Source organism: Cebus imitator, unplaced genomic scaffold (genome assembly GCF_001604975.1).
Source record: "Cebus imitator isolate Cc_AM_T3 unplaced genomic scaffold, Cebus_imitator-1.0 Scaffold182, whole genome shotgun sequence".
In the NCBI taxonomy this organism is placed as follows: Eukaryota; Metazoa; Chordata; class Mammalia; order Primates; family Cebidae; genus Cebus; species Cebus imitator.
The window spans coordinates 3559113-3577191 of NW_016107497.1; the positions used below are offsets into that span (position 1 = coordinate 3559113).

General features: G+C 38.2%; 1 protein-coding gene across 1 annotated transcript in view; it reads left to right on the forward strand.

Moving 5' to 3' along the window:
* The window catches only part of ARHGAP42 (Rho GTPase activating protein 42), a 308974-nt gene extending 303264 nt beyond the window's left edge, over window positions 1–5710 (forward strand). Inside the window, exon 24 of the mRNA XM_017545919.2 lies at window positions 542–5710. Coding sequence (XP_017401408.1) covers window positions 542–630 — 89 coding nt within the window. The 3' untranslated portion in view covers window positions 631–5710. The remainder of the gene's footprint in view (window positions 1–541) is intronic.
* Window positions 5711–18079: the final 12369 nt, after the last annotated feature.

Genomic DNA, 18079 nt, shown 5'->3' on the forward strand with positions numbered 1-18079 from the left:
TTTGTACGAGTGAGAGAGATTGTTTTATTTGACTATGTGAATGCAAAGCACATTCTAACTTTAAAGGGCTGTGACATTGTTTTGTTTAGACAATTTGAGTTTAGTGTGTAGTTGGCCCTCTGTATCCAGGGGTTCTGCATGCACAATTTAACCAGCCATGGATCAAAAGGTTGGAAAGTAAATAATATAAATTTTAAAAATAATATAAAATTTAAAAATTTTAATAATTAAAAATTTAAAAAAATATAGTATTACAACTATTTGCATAGTATGTACATTTTAAAATGCATTACAAGTAACCTAGAAATGATTTAAAGCATACAGGAGGATGTCCCTAGGGTATATGCAAATATTACACCATTTTATATCAGGGATGTGAGCAAGCGCAGGTTTTGGTATCCACAAGGGGTCCTGGAAATAATCCCCCACAGACACCCAGGGCTGACTGTGCGTGTACAATCTGATGCGGGTGTCTAACCCACTTGTTTATATAATTATTTGACACTCATGTTGACTGAGTGCTATTTATTTATTTTGCCAGTGTACCCATCAGTGGAACCAGGATGGTTAAAGGCAACTTATGAAGGCAAAACGGGACTAGTTCCAGAAAATTATGTTGTCTTCCTCTAATACTATTTAGTGGATGGCAGTATCTTCATGGTATCCATGGTAACGAATAATAAGTGCTATGATTTTATCTGACACAGATACACGGGGATCAGCCCACTAAGTGAAAACAGTCAATTTCTATCAGTTTCTTCACCAGCAGACTATGTAGCTCCTTATTAATGGAAAAAAAAAGGTTTAAATTGTTGGCCATTCTTTTTTGGTTGGTTTCTTATTTTAAAACATCTTGCTTCTGAAAAATTTATTTTTGGATAATATGCAACTCTCCAGTGTCTGTTCCATAGCAATTATATTTCCAATACTGTATTAAATACTATATCCCAGAAATTTGGAAACCAGAAACCTGCTACATGGATTTTGAGATCTGTCCTTTACTGCCTGGTATTCTCTGAGAATCTCTGAAATTGTTACTTAAAAATGTAATTTAAATTGTTTATTCATTTTTTTTTTCTTAGAAAGATACTGCTTTTATATATGATTGTTTTGCTGGTCCTAAACATTTCAAGGATATAAGTCTTTATTTTAATATAACTTTATTTGTTTTCCAATTAGATGATATTATTCAAAAGCAATAATGTATATGATATCTATAAAGGAAGCAAAATTAAGTCATACACTGATTCCACTGTAAACAATCTGTCCAGAATTCCAGACATCTTCTGTGGATTTAGCACAGGGATCAGCAAACTTTTTCTCTAAAGGCCTGATAGCAAATATTTTTGTGGCGGGCTAGATTAGGCTCGTGGGCTATAGTTTGCTGACCCCTAGTTTAGAGGGTGTGTAAAACTATGTTCATAACTTTGCAATTCTTATAAAATTTTACATTAAAATATAAATACTGATGAATTATATGCACATATTCTCTACCAGTAGCATTATAGTGGCATCATAGAAGAATATTTACAATAGTGGGAAAACAGTAAAACTACAGTATCCAGGCATAAAACTTAAATTGTAAAGTGTCAAAGTATTTTAATGTTAATTTAATTTAGGCTTTTGAAATGTTCTTCTACAAATGAAAAAGATGTTTGAAAATGTTACAGGGGAAGCTATGTCCTCTGAAATCTATCCTTACTTGAAACAGAAAATAAACACAAAGGTACAAGATCCTTAAATTACTTTGAACCACAGAAGTTGAAATTGTTTTATGATCTTTAGCAGAAATAAAATCTGTACATTATTTTATGCCTTTTAGTTTACAGCCTTTATTAGGAATTTCAGTGAATTTGTACAGCATAATAATAGGTATTTACTGTCCACTTATATATATCATCAGCATCTGGCCATGCATGAACCATTAATTCTATATTTCTATTTCAATAATTCTAATATATTATTTCTATAAATATATCTATATGTGGCAAAGAGCCTTTCTTCTCAAGATCCTGAAAAGCTGGCTATCTGCCCTTTGAGTGCCACAGTCCTGACCTGCTTGTTCTTGACATCTCACATATAACTTCAGAGTTCCCCACTGTGTAGACACTCAGGTATTAACTGTACAAAACTCTTTACATGCTATTACAATCTGTAGTCTCAATCTCTTCTACTTTCATGTTTCTAGAATTAATAGGTTAAATACGCATATACACACACAACTATGCCTCAGAAAAGTTATGCTTTTACCAATTAAAAGAATAGATTAGAATTGACAAGTAGAGTAACAGTAAACAGAGTCAGAATTAGGAATAAATGTCAGTGAATCAAAAGAATGAAAAATATTCTGTAATAGAAACTAGCAATGTAATGTAAAACTCTGATGAAAGGTTATCTTTTTCTTTTACCTCTTACTGTTGATCTCTGTACACTGTAATAAGGTGTTGCTGGATCTTCGTGGTCTAGGTCCTTGGTGACCCTTGGTCTTAATAACAGCATTGCTGACAATCTGATTACCTTCTGCTGGAACAGAAGGTCGTTTACCAACGTACCAGTCCATTACTCTACACAGCACCCTGGGTTTAAGCGCACTTGCCATCATCTGGCATCCTGCTATGTTAGAACCTCTTAAAAGCAAATTGGTTTTCTTTCAAAGACCAACTTGACTCCAAAGAGAGATTCAGAATCCTACTTCTCCCGCTGCTACATAAAGAAATCTCAACCTTCAACCATCATTTTATTTGAACACAGAACAAAGTGTTCCTACTTCTGAGTTGTCTGTGAGCTAATTCTACAGATGTTCCATTCAGATTTAAAGCTTTTTTACTGCATAGGATGTGGATATGAAGCCTAACTCTTGTATCTGATGGCAAGGCATGTGTTGTAGCCACAGTACTGGCTATGGTCCCTTAGCTAAAACAAGCTACAAAGGCACTGATTCAAACTGTGCTTGTGCTTGAAGTTTTAATCTTGTAGATTTGTGAGGACGGCTCTTTTTCCTTCATAATGGATTACAAATGTAAGCAAGTCATGGCCACCTACTAGACACAGGCTAAAGCTACCCTTCCCTTACAGTAAGTTTCCTACAGATATTTATGAGCATTGAGAAGTCAGGACATGTACTGTAAATCACACAGCATGTTAATTACACAGGAAGGCAATGCCAGACACTGGAAGAGGATCACATTTAACTTCTAATAGTATTTCAATAACAAAATCTTAGCTTTTCAGAAACAATGTGAAGATACATTAGAATTGCCACATTCATACCTTCGAAACATGCAACCTCTGCACCCTAATCACTGCTTACAGTATAATCAGTATGACGATGAGATTGAGGGGTCTAAGTTTAACTTCATCATCTCTTGTGTTATGTGAAAATATCCCTTAGTACAAAACATTTGTATATTTCACAGATGACTCTTTTGTTTTGCCATAACTCTACCAAGTTTATGGAAACTAGTCAACTGAAGGATTTTTTTGTTGTGTTATGTGTAAATGGCTGAACGGTAAAATCATCTTTGTATTCCTGTAATGTTCATGAAGTATGAGTAATGTTCTCCTTGTTTCATGTGAGTGATTTTGCTTGTTGAATGGGTTCCCTGTGCTTTGTAATATGCATGGAAATAACCAGGTTTCTCAACAATGATTTGTCTGCTGGCTCTTATCAGAGATAGTGGAAGAAAAAAAATGTACCTTAAAACCCCAAATTATCTAGGTTTCCAAGTAGGAAAAATAAAGATACATATGACTTTTATTCTTATTTTATGATAATTAGATATACAGAATGTGGCATGCTTTATAAAAATTCACCATGCTGTGAGGCAAGCAGATTTCTTACTCTAATCCTGTGTACCCTGCTTACCTTCTCACTCCTAGAACCATTATTCTGGTCCCTGTCGAAAAGGGTACCATTCATGTGGTTTTAGTTTAAAGAAGTCCCTCAGAGCTTTGCCTCAAGCAATTTCAAAATACCTTCATTATGTATTCAGGTTGCCTTCTTTAGCATTTGGAACCCCAACTAGACTTACACTTTGACTAAATTCAGAGGCCGAGCAATTTAGGGAACAGATTTTGTTCTTTGGTTTTATGATACATTTGTAATTCACATCTATTAGCATGACCTCACATCACTGCATAGGACCCTGAAATCGTATCTCTTGGTCAGGTCACGAAAAACAGCAGAGGCTTGACTATTGTCCAGAAGTTTCTTTCCTCTTGACCAAAGGTTTCCCCTTAGAGTAGACATTGCTATTTAACTTTGCCTTCTACACTTTTTTGTTACCTTCCAAAATCAAAACACTTTAAAAAAAAAAACGAAGAAACTTTTCTGAGCAGTCTGTGACCTGTCTGTCTCCTGTTGATTCACAGACGTAGTATCAGGTATTCATCAACTAGTCTCAATTTCCTGAACACATTCTCTGTATCTCTCGTTGTCACCATTATCTCCCTGCTTCAAAATGTGCTGGTTCCCCTTGGTAATAACCTTGGGAAAACTCAGGTTTGTGAATGATGTGAACTGTTAGAGGATCAAATCAGTAAATTGGATTTTGTTTTTCTTGAGAGTAGCTGTACTCACTGTTTTAAATAGTCTAGATAAGAATGTTGACAGCATGCACAGTAAGCCATTGGCAGAAAATTGATCTGCATGTCCTAGACCAATGTTCAGAAGGTGTTTTGTGGTTTAGGGGGCCCAGCCCATCATCCCTCTTCCCTTTGGCACTCATGAGAGAGACGCCAAGTTCAGTGTGAATTTTTCTTGGTGCTGTATGGAGAAATGGAGCCTGTGTGCTTACTGAAGAGTCCCAAAAGGCAGAGACCATTTTCATGATTGCCATCATAAATATTCTCCACTTGCAAGATGCTTGTGTACAGGGCTACTTGGGAAACTCAACTGGTGGAGGAGGCAGGGGCTGAAGGTGTCAAAACCACCTCAATTAGATAACCACATTCTCCCCTTTGTAGCATCTGCCATCTCTCACCAGTGTTTCCCATGGTCTTTATGCTCCCAGAGTTAACAGCAACTCAATTTTGCCTTGAATTCACTTAGTCTTATAGATTAAAAGTGTGCATTTTTAAATAAAATACATACTTTAATCTATATATGGCTCCATATATATAATGCACACTTTTAATCTCTATATGGCAGCATTTTTGAGGTTTTATATCTGCCAATGTACCCTCAACTGCCTCCTTTTTGCAGAGAATGATGCCCACAAGAACTGGTCTAAGAACACTGCCTGCACATGATTTATGCTTAAAATCCAAGATATCACCCCATATGGAAGGTTGAGATTTTCGGAATCCTTGATTTCTGAGCTGAAACCTTTACAAATAGGAAATTTGGCAGGGAAGACACCTGGGTTTTTAATTCAGAATCCTATTTATATACTGTTAAAATTTGAGGTACTGTAGTTTATATAAAAGTCAGATGTTTAGATATTATGTTTCAGTACTAGGAGCTTCTTTGCAGCCATTAACATGACAAATTAAGTAATAAATATAAAAGTGATTGTCCGTAAATTATCATTGAATTTTTTGTTTATTTTGTAGTGTTTCTGTATTTATCTGCACTTTGTGTATATAAACACATATACGTATGCCGTGTAAATAACCTCATGTTTATTCCTAAATTGCCACAATATTTTTAATGTATGGTTACACTGTGTTTTAAATTACTTTAAAAATAAACTTTGTAAGCACATTTTAATTTAGTCTTTGTACTTGAAGACCCACCGTGTTGGAAGGCAATTGTCTTGGCTTCATGTAGAGGAAAACCAGGGTTTCTGGTACTGTGAGTGATCACCTGGTATGGCTAAATCAGAGCAGAATTTGGTGACCTTCTCCTAACAAATTGGTATTATGCAAGCTTTGGAAAATGTTAATGTTGATAACCTATTCATAATGCAGGTATCCACAGAACAGAGAGGAGAAATGGGCCACATGCAAAATACTAAATATAACAGGCATGCAAGCTTACCTGAAAATATATGTTTGTGAAAGTTTACAAGCGTACTAGGAAAGAAATATCAGCATGCAAATACTACCTGTCAATCTTTACTAGTTTTGTGACCTTCTTGGTCACTACTTGACTTCTAGGTAAAAACTTTGCTGCCTCAAAAAAAGAGAATCATGTATTTATTTTGCACTGCTGCTTAGATTATTAGAGTACAGAAAATCACCTTATAAGAACTAAGCCTCACAAGTTGACCATTGGACAACCTGGCTTGCTCACATAGGTTGTAGTTTTCATCAATATCAAAGGAAAAGAGATAAATTCATGACACAACACCGGTTAAGATATAAGGATTAATTTTAACTCGAGTATAATTAAGTAGGAAAGGACTATTAGGTTAGATATTAAAGATTATTGCAGATGAGCTGCTGTTTAAGAATGTTGGGTTTATTAACCTGGAATCCCTTATAACTGATATTTTAGAAATAAAAACGAATTAGCTTCCAGTGGCCAAAGCTAGAATGATTTGAGCAACAAAATAATGCAGTATTGAATGATTGGCTTATAAAACAAAATATAAAATGAATATCCATGAATCCACACAGATATAAATGACAATAAATTTCACTTATGTAAAAAAATGGAGAGAAGACAAATCTTTTGAAAAATATTCCAAATCATAATTGTAGTTATAGTTGCTCTTCCATCTAGCAGGTAGAATTTAAATCTCTCCTGCTTAAAGGTGAGTTAGTAACTCAGCTCCAAAATATAGAGTATGGAAAACTGCCGTAACTTTGCAGAAAAGAAACCTAGTAGCCACTGTCTTAACCAAGTGGTAAAACTTAATGTCAGTGATACTGTGTGGTTGACTTTCACCCCATAATACGTGATGTGAAGAGCACTCTACATCTGTAGTGTTATTTCCCCAAACCCATAATTCCAGTGTAACCATTGGAAAAACATCAGACAACCCAGAATGGGGACATTCTACAGAATAGATCTGAGCCCAATACTCCTCAAGACTAGAGCTCATGAAAAATAGGTAAATTTGGAGCAGATGTCACAGATCAAAGGAGACTCAGGAGACAGGGCAACTAAATACAATGTGGAACCCTGGTTTGGATCCAGGAACAGAAGACAATAATAGCCAGGTGCGCTGAGTCACCTGTAGTTCTAGCACTTTGGGAGACAGAGGCAGGAGCTCAAGACCAGCCTGGCCAACATGGTGAAACCCATCTCTACTAAAAATACAGAAGTAGCTGGGCGTGGTGTTGGGTGCCTGTAACCCAGCTACACAGGAGGCTTAGGCAGGAGAATCACTTGAAGCCAGGAGGTGGAGGTTGCAGTGAGCCAGGAGCGCGCCATTGCACTCCAGCCTATGCAAAAAGAGCAAAACTCCGTCTCAAAAAAAAAATAATAATAATAGATAAGCTGGTGATGTCCAAATAAGGTCTAAGCTTTAGTTAATAGTTTAAAAACAAGGTAACAAAACTAAGCAAAAAATAGTATGTAAGCTAGGGATACTTATATCATTTTTGCAATTTTAGTGACTTATTCAAGAATTAAGCATTTTCACTTTTTTTCCCCATTACATTTTGATCTGTGTGAGCAAGATACATCTCCTATTCATCACTCAATCTCAGACTTTAGAACAGATCAGGGCATAAGCCCCTTTCATTTAATGAAGAAATTCACTAGCAAAGGAGCAATCATTGTAAACCCTTTAAGAATTTAAAGAATTTGGTTGTGGGTTTGTGTTTTTGTGTCTGTGTCAATTCTTCCAAGAACAGTGGAATTATTCTTCAACGTCCATGAATACATGGATCTGCCCTGGAGTTATTTGTATGTCTATGGGATAAACACCCCCTATACACATGAATATGTCTTAAGGGCAGAGGTTAAACGGATTTTCTTCTCTCATTACTAGACCTATCAACACTTAACTGAGAGGAAAAATTGGAGGATGATGTTGAAGAACTAGATCTTCTAAACCATTAAAAATACTCCAAATTTGGAAAAGTAAGCTATATTAAACTTAAGTTGAAGCTTTTGAGCCAAATTGTGTTCCTAACTTTGAAATTGTGTACAGCCCAAAACTGAGAAGACAAAATTATTTTCCAGTTTCTAACATGACAGCAACTATTGGGGGTGGGGGGCTATAAATAAGAACATGGCTTCTAGATAAGAAGATTTGCTGGGGAATGCACATCCCTAAAGTACTGGTTGATATGCTTGCAAATGCTGATTCTGGGTGTTTGGGGTAAATGAACCAAGCACAGCATTCAGCTAGACTCTACTTGTTGGTAGAAATAAGTTATCTGGAATATTCTATCTTTCCCAATGCCAGAAGCCAGTCTGCTAAAAAGGATTCTCTGGATCAGCCTGGGCTAGAGCAAAAAAACAATAATGTATATTTCTAATCTACATAGATTTTCACATTCATCACATCACCTATTTACAGACTTTTTTTTTTCAACGAATGGGTCATAAGTTACCTTGCAATTGCCCAATTCAAATGACTTACAAACATTTTTGGAGCAACTGGAGCAGAATTCCCTTCACCCACGCAGGTCCACAACTGCTTTTGTGTGTGTGTGTGTGTGTGTGTGTGTGTGTGTGTGTGTGTGTGTGTGTATGTGACAGCTTTACTCTGTCACCCAGGCTGGAGTGCAGTGGCGTGATGCTGGCTCACTGCAACCTCTGCCTTATGGCTTCAAGCAATTTTCCTGCCTCAGCCCCCTTTCCTGAATAGCTGGGATTACAGGTGTGCGCCACTATGCCCAGCTAATTTTGTATGTTTAGTAGAGATGGGATTTCACCATGTTGGCCAGGCTGGTCTTGAACTCCTGACCTCAAGTGATCAGCCTGCCTCCACCTCCCAAAGTTCAGGGATTACAAGCATCTGCCCTTGCGCCCGGCAGTGTCCACAGCTTCTGGTATCTCTATGAAACACTTAGAGCTTTTCAGAGCAAGGTTACCAAATAATTTAGTGCAAGCCTCTCATTGTGCTAATTAGGAAGCTGAATACCCAATTAACATAGTTAATGCTGAAATGGTGGGCTCTCATCTCCTCTATAATCTGCTACCAATTTCTGGATGTGTGGGGAGAGCAGTTTCTATTAGGGCTTAATCTTTGAAAAGTTTATCTGGAAAGGATATCCTTTGATAAAGGATAGCTTTCCTGGAGAGTACACACAGAACAGGAACGCAAAAGGTAAGTTAGCCCCCCTCACCTTGACTATTAGGAGAACTTTTTTTTGGATGGGGAACATAAAAATTTCTAAAAACATGAAAGGTCTATCCCAGTGCCTTGCAACTAGAAGGTGTTACTGGATAACAAATTATTATTAAAGACTTAGGAGTTTGTGCAACTTTCTGATGCAAGTGCTAAGAGAACAAGTGAAATTTTAAGCTTCACTGAAAGAAGTTAAATAATGGGTCCAGTGTATTCGATACCTAGCCATCAATCAGCTATTTCCCATACAGTGTAACAGCATCCTCCAATCCTCCCAACTACCAGACACCATCAATGGATGTCTTCTCTGGTCTTTTTTTTTTTTTTTTTTTGGAAAGAAAACTAAGGCTTTGGCAGGTGAATTTATCTGGCTTATTCAGTGTCATATCATTGGTATATGGCAGAGGTTAGACTCAAACCCAGGTATTTTGGCTTAAAACTCAGTACTCTTTTCGTTGAACTACCTCTTTACTACCAAGTGGAGTATGGTAAGCTTTGGCTACCAGACTCGAAAGAGGTATTCGGCAAATTCAACCTTGTCCAGAAGAAACATGAAGATGGTGAAGAAACTGGAAGCCTTATTGCGTGAAAATGTGTTAGACCTGAGCATCACTACTCAGAGTGACTTTTAGACCTCTTAAAAGCTGCTTAGTTGTGGAATCTCAGACTTTCTGTATCAGAATCTGCATTTTAACAGCTCCCCAGATGATTTGTATAAACAATGAAGTTTGAGAAGCACAGGTTTAGCAGAACTACGAAAGTGTTATTTGGGGCTATCTGGATTTGTGTCTAAATCCAGTCTTTTCTTGCCCTCAAACATCACAAAGCCCAAGATAAATGGGAGAAGTCATAAAGATTGAGATTTGGGTTCAAAAACATAATTTTATTGCCAAATCTTCTACAAACGGAACTCAGGAAAGAGCTTTCAATCACAGGGAGTCAGAGTGGGCCTAGATGACCATTTGTCAGAGTTTCACGGAATACAGAAGTTCAGTGGACATCTGAACACATGAAAATTATTGAGCAGGACCTATTCAAATCACTGGAGATCCCAAGTAAGTTAGATATATTTCATCTTTTCAAGAGATCCGTGGTTTATTGGGGTAACATTTAAAGATCGATAAAATATAATGCTGTAAAACTCTAAAAAGATTAAGTATTGAGTGTCTAGGAGCCTGAGATAGGGCATTATTGTGAACCTGGGAATTGGCAGAAATGATGGAAAAGGTAAGTAGGATACAGAGAAAGAAATGTGGATAATTTTAGCTGAGTAGATGATGTTACCAGCCAACCAAATTTTGGCAGAGGTGAAAAGCCAAAAGGAGCAGGACCTAAAATCCAAAAGGAGCAATCCCACCCCATGGCAGGTGGCATTCCACATTACACAGGGGAAGAGGTAATAGAAGGGCTGGGGAGAGGGAGGGGTTAGAGTGGGTGAAGGAAGAGTTGGAATAAGCTGCATTCATTCTTTCAACCAACATAATGCCAAACACTGTTCTGGTTGTTAATAACTTAAAGGAATTAGAGATGGTTTTTGTTCTTGAGAAGTTCATAGCTCAGTGAGGGAGACAGATACGTAGTTAAAAACCCATTTATTTTTGTACCTATTAACCTCTTTTAGGATGACTACAGTTAACAATCTATTGTATCTTTCAAAATAGCTAGAGGAGAATCATCCTGATGTTCCCAGCTAAAAAAATAATGTTTCCCCTGATTTTGATCATTACACATTATATGAATATGTCAAAATATCACATATACCCTGAAAATATGTACATCTATTATGTTTCAATAATTTTTTTTTAAACACAGTACAAATGAGGGAAGTATCATAAAGGCACAAAGTATAACAGGGGCACACAGTAACCCAAGCTTAGAGAGGAAAGAAAGAGGATTAGAGGAGGCTTCACACACAAAAGGAACCATCCTAACTAGACCCTGAAGGACAGAACATCAACAGAAAACGAGGGCAGCAAAGACCCAGAGATTTCAACAGAGTTTCTGACGGAGTAAATCTAGTTCTGAGTGGCCGGGGGTTTGACTGCTTGCTCACGCATGTTGGCCTGTGAGTGTGGCAGGATAGGATGAGGTAAAAATGAGCACATTGGTAGCATGAGGCCCAATCTGAGAAGGTGGGGACAGTTTAGGGAGGAGAATGATGCCATCAGATTTACCTTTAAGAACACTGGATGGGGAACAGGTGTGAGGGTGAGGGTGTATTGGCACTGCAGGAGGGCCGAGGAGGCAATGTTGCATTGATCCAAGAAATGAACAAAGCCAGTACAAGAAATTGCCACTGTTCTGAATGGATAATTTGGCTCAGATGTCTATAAGGGTGGTGAGGAAGGATCAGCAATGCAGGCAGTGAAGAAGTTATCAGAGCTAAGAAAGGCAGCCAAAACACAGTAAGGGGCACAGTGAGTGGTTAGAATTAGTAAGCTTGGTGACGTGGACTGACCAGGCCTGAGCTATTCCTCTTTTCGGTAGCTCCGGAGAGCACAGGCTCTGATGCTTAGAGATTAATTGCTTAATTCCTCCCATAAAATCAGGGGTTTTAACTTGGGTTCCACAGATGGACCTTAGGGAGGGCTGTGAATTCCCTCCATTAAATGGTAAAATAGGTGCTTTGAGTCTGTAGCTTACTTCTTTACAGACCGGAGTCCACAGTTTTGATCAATACTCTAAAAAAACAACCCTACATTTGATGCACCTGCTCTCCACACTAAGAAGTACCAAATGGCTGCTGCATACAGAGTGGCTGAAGGCTGTGGCTAAAACGTTTGTCAGGAGCAAGCGTCCACTTTGTGCAAGGTGGGAGTGGAGTGTAACTTGGGGACAACTCAGTCCTTCCAATATCAGGCTGAGAAAGCAAGGCGTCTCAGCAGACTCAGCTTAAAAGTTCAGGCGAGCCTACAGATGGTGCCTATTCTTGTGATGAGGGAATACCCAATGAGAACGCAGTACATATCACGGGGAATCGTGCTGGGCATGCCTGTGGGATTGCAGAGCATTTACACCCTACTTCTCAGTCTGCTCTCTGGGGTGGGGCTGTGGCCGCGAGGCTGAGCAGATTGTTTTCCTTCTGCTTTGTGAACCCAAGAAATGCATCTGCTAGAAAGGGTTTTTCTGGCTATTGCTTATGAAGAGGGTCCCATCATCGTCTCCCCAGTCCTGGGCCTTTCAAGGAGTTCAGGGGCAGGCCTGTCTTCACTCTACCCAAGGAATGTTGGGTGATGTGCGACACGAAGCTATGGGATTGTGGAGTAAGTTAAGCGGCCAAGCTTTGCCCAGCCTCTCCTGCTACTCGAGGTAAGTCTTACCTGCTGCAGACCTCACTCCTGGATAGATTTCTACAGTACCTCGTCTAAGGACGCAATCTCTAGAACTATGAGGCTCTCGGTTCATATCCCAGCTCTGCCACTTACTAGCCATGTGATCTTGGGCAAGTTACTTAACCTCTGTGTCTAAATTCCCCCTGTGTAAATTGAATATTAAAATAACTTCCTCAGAAGGTTATTGTGGGAATTTGATGAGATGGTGTTCACAGGTGTATTAGTTTTCTATGGCTGCTGTAGCAAATCACCGCAAACAGGAGCCGCAAACAACACAAGTTTAACATCTTACGGTCATGGAGGCTGGAAGCCTGAAATTAGTTCCATGGAACTAAAGTCGAGATGCTTCTTTCTTTTTGCATTTTACAGACCCCTCCTCTAAAGTACATCCTTAGAACCCAGGTAAAAACCCTTGATTCTATGGGAGGAATTAAGCAGTGGACCTCTAAGCATTGTTGCTAGTGCTCTGCAGAGCTACCAAAAAGAGGAATGGCTCAGGCCAGGTCAGTCCACATCACCAAGTTTACCAACTGACTCCAGCCGCTCATGACACCACTTACTTTTAGCTGCTTCTCTTTTTTGTTTTGTTTTTGAGACAGAGTTTCGCTCTTGTTGCCCAGGCTGGAGTGCAGTGGTGCGATCTCAGCTCACTGCAACCTCTGCCTCCAGGGTTCAAGCAACTCTCCTGCCTCAGCCTCCCGAGTAGCTGGGATTATAGGCGTGAGCCACCATGCCTGGCTAATTTTGTATTTTTAGTAGAGATGGAGTTTCTCCATGTTGATCAGGCTGGTCTCGAACTTGCAACCTCAGGTGATCCACCCACCTTTGCCTCCCAAAGTGCTGGGATTACAGGCCTGAGCCACCACGCCTGTTCTAGCTGCTGCTTTCAGCTTCGATACCTCCCCAGTGCCTGGATTGCTGACCCTTCCTCAGTACCCCACAGATATCTGAGGGCTGTATTGCTTTTCAAGATTCTGGAAGAGAATGTTTCCTTGCCTTTTCTAGCTTCTAGAGGCTGCGCATGTTCTGTGACAACCGCCGCTTCCTCTATCATCAAGCCAGCAGCATAGAATCTTCAGATCTCTCTCTGTCCAATTATGACCCCTGCCTCTGTCACAATCTCTCCTTCCCTCCATCTATTTCTTTCCTTTCACATTTTAGTATAAGCAGCAAAAAGAAACAAGGGTGCATTTTGAACACTTGGCTTGGAAATCTCAGACAAATATTCAAGGTCATTGCTTACAAGCTCTGCTTTCCACATGACTGTGAAACCTAATTCTGCCAAGTTTTCTGCTGCTATATACTGAGAATCCCCTTTCCTTTAGTATCCAGGAACAAAGTCCTCATTTCCTCCTGAGCCCTCACCAGCAGCACCTTTAGTGTTCACATTTCTACTAACATTATATTAATGATGATTTAGGTATTCTCTAAGACAACATACATTTTCTCTAATGTGCCCCTTACCTCCTTCTGAATCCTTGGCAGCAAAACCTTTAACATCCGTATTTCTGTTAACAGGCAATCAGGATAATATAACCCTTTTGTTGTATTCTTTAAAATTTTTTCAGTCTCCGCCCACTGCCCAATCCCAACGCAACATTCACAGTTTGAGGTATTTGTTGCAGCAGAACTTCACTTCCAGGTACAAAAATCTGTATTAATTCCTGATGCTGGTTTAACAAACAAGCTACTATGAATGTAACGGCTTAAAACAGTGCAGATTTATGAACTTGAAGTTCTGGAGATCAAAGTCTTAAAATGAAAGTGCAGGTGCGGTTGCCTTCCTTCCAGAAGCTCTAAGGAGTGAATCTGTTTCCTTCCTCTTCCCTGCTTCTGGAGGCCACTTGCATTCCTTGGCTCATGGCCTTTCTTGAATCATGCCAACCTCTGCTTTGTCATGGCACCTCCTACTCTGACATACTTTTCTGCCTCTTATAAAGACCCCTTGTGATTATATAGGGTTCATTTGGATAATCAAGTATAATCTTTCCACATCAGGATCTTTAATACTTTAGACCTTTTGCCATGTGAGGTAATAGAGTCACAGGCTCCAGGGATTGGGAGGTGAACATCAGGAGGCCATTTTTCTGTCTACTGTACCTGCTTCTCGGGCTTTTGTTTGATTGGTGGCCAGTGATAAAATAACTGTAAGTAAAATAGGAGAAAGAAGGTCTTCCTTAAATAATTAAACAAGGTACATCAGCAGCTTTCTAACTGGAAGACAGAAATCACACCAGTAATTAGAACAGGTTAAAATTAAAGATTTATTAACTAGTAAAAGGTGATCAACTAAAGAACTTAACAGAGAATTATTTTATATATATATGCACACATATACATATACATATATAAACATACGTATGTATGTGTATATATACATGTATAGATATTGATATGTGTATATATACACATATATACATGATATGTGTATATGTATATATGATATATATGTGTGTGTATATATATACGTATAGTAGCATGATCTCGGCTCACTGCAAGCTCTGCCTCCTGGGTTCACGTGATTCTCCTGCCTCAGCCTCCCAAATAGCTGCAACTACAGGCATGTGCCACCATGCCAAGCTAATTTTTGTATCTTTAGTAGAGACAGGGCTTCACCATGTTGGCCAGGCTGGCCTCGAACTCCTGACCTCAGGTGATCTGACCTCCTCAGCCTCCCAAAGTGCTTGGAATACAGGCATGAGCCACTGCACTCAGCCCTTAACAGAGAAATCTAAGGAACGCAGAAAGCAATGGAGAAAGCAACTGCTACCCTAGGGCAAAGGGAAAGTACCAGGGAACTGGTAACTTAATGAGCCCCCTTGAGGGCTGACATACAGACCTTGTTGGAGAGGGTGTGACTACCACAAGATACACAGAATACTGGTTGCTAAAAACTTGCTAGAGGGTATGAGTTGGGGCTGACCATTTGTGGTGGAAAAATTAGAGGGTGACAGCTGTTTGCAAAGACTGCTTACGTGAACGCCACTAGGCCAGGTATATCTGATCTGATTACTGTCCCTTCTCTACCCTCTATTGACCAAAAGTGTAATGTCACACTGGCAAAGGAGGGTCCAGCTCCAGTGTCATAAAGTGGACAATAAAGGATGTTATTGGAACTGAAGGCAATAAATTGGTAACTGACATACATGCAAAGACTGTTTATTTCAAATCATCAAAATGTTGGTGCCTTTTTCTATTAAATTAGAAATCAGACAAGATTACTAGTGTCTTTGCTATTAGTCAACACTGTAAAGTTTTTACAAATGTGGCAAGATAAAAAAATTAAATAATTGGTATGTGTGTTCCCTAAAAATAGATCAAATTATCCTTATTTTAAGACGATATGATTATGCACCTAGGAAACCAACACAGTCTACCGAAAACAAACAAAACCTCTTAGAATTGATAAAAAAATTTAGTAGGGTGTGTGGATAAAAAGGAATGTCTAAAAATTTTTAAATGTTATCTACATGATAACACCATGCTGCTGTTCAGCAGAAACAGCAAAGAGTAGAATTATGACCCTCTCTTCCTCAATAAACCTCAAAAACTTCAAGTAAGGAAATTATCAAATATGATTCTAAAACATTTTAAAAAATGGAATTGTGTAAAACATGGAAACATCTAAAAAATGAAAGTGGGGGTAGAAAGAGTACCACCATGGAGACACTGGACATACACTACCTCAGCCAGGTGATCAACATCAATATCAAGGAAGTCATGTTGATACAATGTACCCTTCATATGTTCTGGTGAAAATGGTATTTTACCTCCTTCCAAGATATAACCCAAATCTAATTATGAGAAAAATATGAGACAAATCCCTATTGAGGGACATTCTATAAAGTACCTAACCAGCACTCCTCAAAAACAACAGCCAAGAATAGCCTAAGGAGGCATGAAACTAAATGTAATGTGGTATTCTACACGGGTTCCTGATACGGAAAAAGGAACATTTGCTAAAAACTAAAACATCCAAATAAAGTATGGACTTTAGTTAATAAGAATGTATTAGTAGGCCGGGTGCAGTGGCTCATACCTATAATCCCAGTATTTTGGGAGACTGAGGGGGGAGGATCACGAGATCAGGAGTTCAAGACTAGCTTGGCCAATGAGTGAAAACCCTTCTCTACTAAAAAAAAAAAAAAGTAGAAAAATTAGCCAGGCATGGTGGTGTGCACCTGTAGTCTCAGATAATTGGGAGGCTGAGTCAGAATAGCTTGAACTCAGGAGGCGGAGGTTGTGGTGAGCTGAGATCGTGCCACTGCACTCCAGCCTGGGCAACAGAGTGAGACTTTATATCAAAAAAAAAAAAAAAAAAAGTATCAATAATGGTGTATTAATTGTGACAAATGTATAATACTAATGTATGAAATGAATAAAGGACAGTTGTGGAGCTTATGGGAATACTGCACTATCACTGCAATTTTTCTGTGAATTTAAAACAATTCTAAAATAGTAAAAAAAATTTTTCTACATACCTATTATAAATGAAAAATCCTATTTATGACAGAAAAAAAGTATAAGATATTAATACAGATTTCAAAAAAGTTAAATTACCAATGTGAAGAGAATACAACATCCTATGGAAGGAACTAAAAGCCTAAATAAAATAAGACCCATCTTCTAGGATGGTGAGGATTAACATTTTTAAAATATCAGCATTAATATTTTTAAAATAATGTATTCTTTTTGAAGATACATTTTTCAGCTCACATAGAAGAATGTTAGAAGGCCAGGTGCAGTGGCTCACACCTGTAATCCCAGCACTTTGAGAGGCCGAGGCAGGAAGATCCCTTTAGGTCAGGAGTTCAAGACTAGCCTGGCCAATATGGCGAAATCCCTTCTCTACTAAAAAAGTACAAAAATTAGCCAGGCGTGGTGGTGTGCACCTGTAATCCCAGCTACTCTGGGGACTGAGGCAGAAGAAACGCTTGGGCCCAGGAAGTTGCAGTGAGCAGAGATTGCTCAACTGCACTCCAGCCTGGGGAACAGAGCGAGACTCTGTCTCAAAAAAAAAGAAGAAGAAAATGTGTTAGAAAAGGGATAAGACCATTTTTGAGGAAGAAGAATAATGGCAATACTTGCACTGTATGATTATTAATATAAAGTTACAGAAACTAAAACAATACAGTATTGGCATTAGACTAAAAAATGTAGCTAAAAAAGAGAGCAAAGTGTATTCAACTATATACAGAAAAAATACGTGCTAAAAATGAAATCTAATAATTCAAAATTATTACTTGTTTTTGCATAAAGTATGGATTTTAATTTTGTTATTTTACATGTATTGCCAATTATTAAATTAACCAAAGTTTATTAAATTACTTTGATTTAATAAATGATACATTAAATTAAATTAAATTTTATTTAATAAATGTTGGTTAACCAATGTTTATTACATTATCTTTATTTAATAAGTAATATATTTAATTAATTTACTTAATTAAATTACTTTTATTTAACAAATTTTGCTTATTAATAATTGGCAATAAACATAAAAACACAAAATTAGAGCCCACTATGCAAAAATAATAGAATTTTTTAAATCTTTAC